We start from the raw sequence: 8,058 nt of genomic DNA on the forward strand, positions 1-8,058 counted from the left end.
AAATGAAGTTAGTGTGATCTGATGAAGAAACTCCAACTGATCCTTCCCAGCTAAACACACAGCTCATGTGGATGGGATCCACCATGTCCATTGACAGACCCAAATCACCCAGTGGGCCATTGGAAGTGCACAAGATGTTTCAATCCAAAGCCTTGATGTAGTGGGTGATGAGGTTAGTAACATAGTTTTTACAGACAGGCTTGTGGACTTACTATGTTCAAGACATTTCCAGCCACAGATCTCGATGGCCAACATTGCCAGTGACACCAGCAGCAGTCAGAATGTGGGGCACCTTTCTTCGAAGAAAAGAGAACTTGTTTGTGGCCTAAAGAAGGCAATAAACAAATATTTTTGCCATCATTGTGAAGGGGGGCATCCAACAACTGACCTATTATGCGAGCACATCTATGTGGCACTTGAGGGTGCATTGTTAGGTATGGAAGTGGATGATATTTTGAAGTGTGGATTGTTTTCCCTCAGAACAATTCCAAGCACAAAACCACATCTGTTAATTGGTGGGTGAGGTGGCACCCTTGCTGGAATGCTGGGAGGATATCTGACAGAGTGAGACAATGTACTAGATTTTTGTGACCAATATGTACATAACAACTATCTATCTATTAACATTCAAATCAGAAGAAAAGTGCAGGAGATGAAAAGGATGTGCTTAATATAGTGAACAACTGCAACATAAAACTCTGCTGATCGCATCAGCACCCACTCATCATAAACTTGCCGGATCAAGTTGCCTATGTCATATTAGAAGTACAATTGAAACTACATGAGTTGGGTGGAAGTACATAGGTACAAGGCAGTAAATATGGTGGATGCAAGGGGGTACAAGGTGGCACATACAAGGAGGTACTATATTCTATCAGTACACATACAAACAGCAGCTATATGATCACTAGCAGGAAAGAATAATTTCCATTCTCTGAAGCTTCTTGTCAGATACTGTGAATGAAGGAGATTGGGCATTCAACCATGACTCATTGTATAACGCCCTTGGTAAGCCTTCGATTGCTGGGCAAGAAGACTCTTGGATTGCATTGCAAAAATGCTTTGCAGGTTTGCTTCCACAGGGAGTGAAGTTTGCAGCACCTGCCAACTGCTGTTGATCAATGATATGCATCTCATGATCAATGTCTGCTCTCCATGGCATTTTCTTCAGATGAAACACCTGAACTTTGCCATCTTCATGCTCACTCTTGTCAGAGCTCATGCCATCTTTGCTGAGAGTCTCCACAAGGGATTGTAGATATGCCCATACAGCCTGGTCATCCTTTCTAGTCACTATCCTGTCACTTAGCAGGGCTGATGTGACTTTTTTATGAGTTTTGAACTTCTAGAAAGCAACTTAGCACTCTTCAAGCCAATCAGAAAGATGACTAACCATCGCCCTGCAAGTGAGGACCCTTGTGACCCACAATCGCTCGTTGGTCTGATCCACGAGTCGGTCCCCTACTTCTTGCATAGTCTCACGAGTGCCATCACTGAGCACACAAAACTGGGCTTTTCTCCAGAAACTGCGGCATTGATTAAATTTCTTTGTAATATCGTTTTTGATGGACTGATGAGATCTTGAGGCCAATTGGTTCGTCTCAAATGTGCAAGTATACTGAGAACACAGAATATCAATTACTCTTTGGTTCCACTTGGAGTTGTGTGTGGTTGTCATATCCCAGTGCAGTTCGAGAGGGTCAGGGCCCATACCCAGTCCTTGTGTAAAGCATGATATGGCTTCACTCAATGCAGTGACATGAAGCATATACTCATCATCTTTCATGAAATGGAATGCTGTGTAAAATAGTTCCCAAACATTGGCCTGGCTTTTCATTAGCAATGTCAATTGTGTTGGGAAAAACATACCTTATTATTTCAGCGCTGGGCATCAGTAAAATTCTCAATATGGGTCTCATGGGTTTTGAGTTTGGATCGAGCTGCCCTTGGGGATGCTGTCTGCTGTAGAACCTTTGCGAGTGCCTCAACAAGCATGCCAATGGTGGCATTCTGGATCAGAACATCACTTAATAGCAAAATCAGGGGAGGCACAGCCCCCCTGATACAAGTCTGAGAACCCTCATCTCTATCAGAATCTGAACTTGTGTCAGGAATCTGAGGCATGGGTGATGTTAGACTAAATAGAGGTGTGCAATAGAGACATGAGCTTACTATTGAAAACCCAACAATATTTGTGCATGTGGCAACAGGTCTTTTTCCTACAACATGATGCCATGAAGGGAGGGAGGGAGAGGAACTTGCGATGTTTGCTTGTCACATCTGGCTCTGTATATATATCAGGAAAGCTCCACATACAAACATGTTGATATGCACATCCAATGAAGCTATCTTGCTGCTATACCTGGCAGCAAGGCAGGCTAACTCAACTTCTTTCTTGGCCAACAATTTCTTTTTTGCCATGTTAGCTTCATACTGAAAGAAAGTGTCTTGTTTAGCTAATAGGATATCTCATTCTGTGTGCACCTCCTGTTGTGCTTCATGTATACCCAATGCCATTCAATTCTGGCACAGAAAGTCAGGATATCAACATCATGGGGACAGAACCCTACCTGGAAGTCAGCAAGTTCATTATGATGATTCTCATTCAATGATGCGAGGGCATTGGCTTTGCCATGCTCAAGAACTTCCTGATGATGGATCGCAAATTCGATTCTTGTGAGTTGGCATTGGTCTGAAAGTTAGTTAAGTATGAATACAGGAGATATTTAATGAGTGTACCTGTATTCACCGCTTGCAGAGCAAAAGATCAGGCTTGGAGAAGTTTAACTCACACACATCATCCCACAGTCTGGACAACTGATCGACTTCTTTGAGGAATATTTTATTTGGCTGAACATTTGTTAGCTCAGAAAAGCAATGAAGTACACAATGACCCACCGGCTGGTCATTGTCATCTCTCTTCCTATGAGCAATTCCCCAGGGGTTATCAAATAAATCCATCCCAAACTCTTTGCCAAGCGATGTAGTAGGTGATGGTAGTGATGTACGAGGATCTAAACTGGCAGAGATAACAGGCCAGGGGGGATACGTATGCAGGGCCACTGCTGGACAAAGCTTGTTAAGGGGGTAAGACTCTACAGCTGGGGTGATGGGATCATCGTCTGCACCATCCAAGAAGAGATAAGACATTAGGCAGGACATCTTGCAATTCAAATCATTCAGTAGTGCGAATTTTATCTGAAGAGAGCTTACCAAATGTCAATGGTTGCATTGCAGTGACCAAATGTGACTACAATGTTGTTAAACTCTATTAATAATGTACAAGTGTGTCATATTACAGTCATAGTGCATTAGTATTAGGTATCAGCCATTTCAAATTGTTCTTCAATTATTACCAAAGCTACATTATGCATTCATAGGTTATTTGTGTACTGTAGTCTTTTGTCGCTGCTTCACAGCAGTGTTTTTCAGCTGCATCTGAATTATATCACCAATTGGCCAACAGCCATCATAATCATTGAGTTCCAAAAAGTGAGATAGGACCTCAAACAAAGTTAGCATCAAACAGATATAGAAATTCTAGATGTACCTCTGTCTGGACTGCAATTATTGCAGAAGGGGTTTGATATGTCTTGCTCTTGCTAGTGTCGCAGTGTTTCTGGATTGAAGCATGAATGCACTCCTAATGTCATTAGTTTCAAGGAGATCTTATTACTTAAGTGCTAGCTCACCTTGAACACCTTGAAGTGGCCAGCATCCCACTTGAGTGCTATTTCCAAGTTGTATCCACCATGGCTAGGACATCCAGCCTCACTGTCTGGTTTGGGAATTTTTGATTCATGGGAAGCTATGGATGACAAAGAAGAACCAATTGACACCTGACTGATCTGCTCTGCAGAAAATGAAACAGCCTTGGCAACTGTGGGAGTAGGCATGCTAGAAAGTATGGGTGTCACTGCATGAGACGGGGTAGTGAACACATGCAAAGGAGTTGCAGTTCACCTTGGGAGACTATGAGGGAAGAAAACAATTTCTTCTTGCCAAGATATTGAGATTGACATTATAGTTGGACAAAACATCTCTGTGTGATACATCAATAATGGGAGGGCTTGGGGAGGACCTTCAGGCTCATAAAAAGGAGTGACAGGCACAGAGGGTGAATGCATGACTGACCTGATACCCAACTGAGCTGAGAAGACATTTTTATATGGGTGATTAGCTCAGGTGTTGATCAGATGCCTACCAGGATAATGTTGTTAGGCAGGATGTCATTATTGATTGTCTTCCAGTTTGTTATGGACCTGATTGTGTCAGTCAGTCAATATAAGTTCTTCAAGATAACAATGGATAGACCCACTTTATTGCCTCCAATGTTTTTACTCCCCACCAGTCATTCCAACAATTATTGTCTCGAAGGGCACCTTGTCGGGCATACAAATGCCATCAATTGCTTAGCAGTCTCTCGCAATGGCTATATGTTAGCAAGTGGGGGTGAGTTCAATATGCATGATGAAATAGGACTTGACTTATTACATACCAGGATCTGACAGAATGAGGATTTGGGACCTTAAAAGGCAAGCTCAGCTCCCAATCCCACCTCAAACCCCAGCCATTTGAAACCCAGCAGATCTGGTAACTTGCACATGTTGGATTACCTGCCATGAGGCAATGCAGGAGACATTATGTTATGGCACAGGACTCGGTTTCATAGGAATCTGGCAGCAGCAAGGGGAAGGTTTGCAGGACTTTGATGCAAAATATCAAGGAGGGTTGGAATGGGTAAGGAGATCATGTGTCTTACATGTGATTATACCAGGAATGACACTCAAATTGTGAGTGGGATGTGCAACAGATGCATTCAAGTTTGGGTGTTTGACTTCAAGGGACCATTGATACTGATTTTCAGCGTCGAGCTTGCTACTACCATTCTGCACACCATAAATTTCAACTGTGCTGCAAGTAGAAACATATTGGTCTTCAGCATGTATGATGGAGAGATGTAAGTGTTCACACATACCTGATTACTGTGCATCTAATGTCCCATGGGCCATTCTAGACATACACTTAGGGGCACAGATGGTGCTGTCATCACTACAAACAATGCTGGGCCATTAATGTAAGTGATATTTACATCAATCATTGATAATCACTTACCATGTCACTACAGTGGGCATGCTTCTGTAGATGCAGGCCAAATGCTGTTCCTGATGGACAATGTTGTGAATGGATTCAGCTTACATTGCCTGGATGATGCAGTGTGTATCTGCACCTATAACACCAACCCAGTCAAGACATTTCTGAAGCAGGTTGTTTTTGGGGGGAAGGCTACCCTCGTAGTTGGGGGTAGTGACACAGGAGTTATTTATGTTTTTGATAAAAATGAAGGAACACTGAAACAAATATTGCAACATGCTGATACAGGCCAAGTACAAACTGTGACAGTGCACTATTTACTTGAAATAAGAATTTTGATCTGACAGACAAATGTAAGACATACAATGGCACACACCACAGCCTGATCTTCGGAGCAACGTCTGTAAACGATGTGGAACCAACCATCTCCATCTGGTGTCACAAACAAGACAGTGTTGCAAAGTCAGCAGATGACCATTCTCTATCAGTGCTGAAGAACTTCATATAGGGAATAGTCCAGCTAGTTATCGCAATGGGGATGATAGCATGTGTGAGTACTATTGTCAGAGACAAGACAAGCTGACCCACTAGGCTGCAGGTCCTTGGGCAACACAAAACATTATCATTGGCATCGCTGGGAAATGTCTGGCAGGAATATTCAAAGTTCAGGGATCAACCACAGGACCTGCCAGATGATGTCCATCTCTTACTAGAGAAATGTATCAAGGATCAGAGGGGCGGAGTCCTTGAGAGGCCAGTGGATAATGGGAAACATGATGAACACATCAAGTCCATCATACTGGGACATGAAAAGTTGTGTGATGATTCTAAGGACATGCATGCTGTGATTCTTCTTGGAAGTTAGATAGATTCTGATATGATGAAAGAATCTATGCACAGTGTATCAATTCAAATCGATAATCAGGCACACATCAATATGACAATTCGTAGGCACCATCTGTCTAGGCTTAAACCCCTATCATTAACAGCATTTGTATTTTAGTTACTCTTACTGGGGACTGTCAAAGTCTAAAAGCATAACTATATCAAACTTTATTCTCAAAGTACAATGCTATGGCACACAAAGTCTAGTACTTAAGTCGGATTCAAAGTAACATTCAACTATGTAGTGAGAGTGTTGAAATGGTGGTGAAGTCAAAAAGAAAGAAATGTTTATGACAGATGCAGGTTAATATACGGAACAACTATGAGATTCAATCTCAGCCCAAAATCATACTCAGTGCCCATGGCCAGCTGGGTTTGAACTTGTAGTTGTTCTGTATATCAAGGGTGTGTCCTTTAATCACAATTCCCTTTCCAAACTCATAACGCAAGTGACAGAATAAGATAGGAATTCATTTCTTGTATTAAGCACTACTTTACAATTACTGTTGTCGTGTACACTAGTTACTGGTACATGTGGGCAGGACTTTTGTTCTACTAGGTCTTAGCATAAAACATTGGAGGGACCACAATGTTGTCTCTGTGATTGTCCTGCATTTGCTAAGTGCTTCCACATTAAGTCGTTCACTATAAATACAGTTCCTGCACATTATCATCTCTTCTTTCCATGACCCACTACTCAATACACCTATAGATAGACAGACATACATAGGCCGTAGTCTTTAGGATAGATAGAATACAGAATCAAGCACTTGCACTGTAAGCATTCCTGTTGCAACAGGATTATGGATATGTTCAAGTAATTGATGTCAACTACAGGATGTCCAAATGTGCGGCATCCAAGTCTCATGATGACGAACCTACCTCGAAATGCATCAGGAATCATGAAGGTTAGTTGTTGCATCATGTCATCTGTATTTATTCTAATGCAGATAACAGGGATGAGAGCATCATCACTGCTGGCAGATCATGGCACATGGCACATTCTGGAACAGTACCTCACTACTGAGATGACCTACCCTCAGATGGAGGCAGCCTTTGCCTTGTACTTGGGCAATCAATACAACACAGATGATTGGAAAGAAGCTTGTGACGCATTGTTCTCCGGCAACAATGATAACTGCCTTGCCTTAGCAAATCTTCTTGCCTTGAAGGCCAGGCATGTACCCTAGGGCGCCTCCAGTACATCGACAGTTGTTACCCTGTGGAAAGATTCTGCCATATCTGTGTCTGCCCTGAAGGCAGCCATTCGCTCGAAAAGCACATGTGTCCGAAGAGTAAGAAATATATTCGTTTTATTATGACATCTATACTAAATAATACATGTAGCCAAAACATCCCTTTATTGATGATGAGGCATCTGATGATGATGATGAGGAGGAGGAGGAGGCAGAGGAGGAAAACTCGCAGGTGGATGGTGATGATGGCCCTTCTATGCAGTCATTGAACGTTACATGCTTGCCAGGACCTTTTTCAGACAAGGATAGGCTATCCACAGCAATCAATCACATCTCCAACAGGTATGAGAATGCCCCAAGCACCTGTCATAGAGCAGTCTCATCCTCCAGTGCTGTCCCAAGCAGGATGTACCTTCTCCATGTTCACAGTGAGTGCATATTTTAATGACCTAGCATTGCACTGAATGTATCCCAGGATCTGCTATGCAATGTGTTGCTGAACATCTCAGGAGCAATGGTATTGCAGTTACCATATCACCTTGGATACCAAGCCAGCTCTATGCTGTCTCAGATAGCCCTAGAACGATTGTGACATCACTTAAATTACTCTCTTCCTCTGTGAAAGATTATACTCACATCTTGGAGGAAGAATGAGCAGCAGTCGAACATTCATGCTCTACACTTCCCAACCCCAGGTGGGTGAAGATCACACAGGGAAAATATAAGGGCAACATTGGCTATGTCTTCAACCCCAAACAATCAAACAACTTCATTTCAGTATTAATTCCCCCACACAACTTCCCCTATGACATCCCTAAGAGATCTGTGGCACTGCTTGACCAAGCTTGCCTGCTGAATGACAAGACAGTGTCTGACATTCTTC

The 8,058-nt window shown here is 42.6% G+C and overlaps 1 protein-coding gene across 1 annotated transcript; it reads right to left on the reverse strand.

The window, feature by feature from the left end:
- Window positions 1-3,381: 3,381 nt before the first annotated feature.
- On the reverse strand, window positions 3,382-3,896 carry BJ212DRAFT_1490946 (uncharacterized protein; the record flags this gene model as incomplete). The annotated part of the gene is made up of 3 exons (XM_041341479.1): window positions 3,382-3,504; window positions 3,551-3,643; window positions 3,693-3,896. 3 exons carry the CDS (start codon window positions 3,894-3,896, stop codon window positions 3,382-3,384), a joined length of 420 nt encoding a protein of 139 aa, XP_041184828.1.
- Window positions 3,897-8,058: the final 4,162 nt, after the last annotated feature.

Source organism: Suillus subaureus, assembly GCF_016647635.1.
Source record: "Suillus subaureus strain MN1 chromosome Unknown BJ212scaffold_579, whole genome shotgun sequence".
NCBI classification, from domain to species: Eukaryota; Fungi; Basidiomycota; class Agaricomycetes; order Boletales; family Suillaceae; genus Suillus; species Suillus subaureus.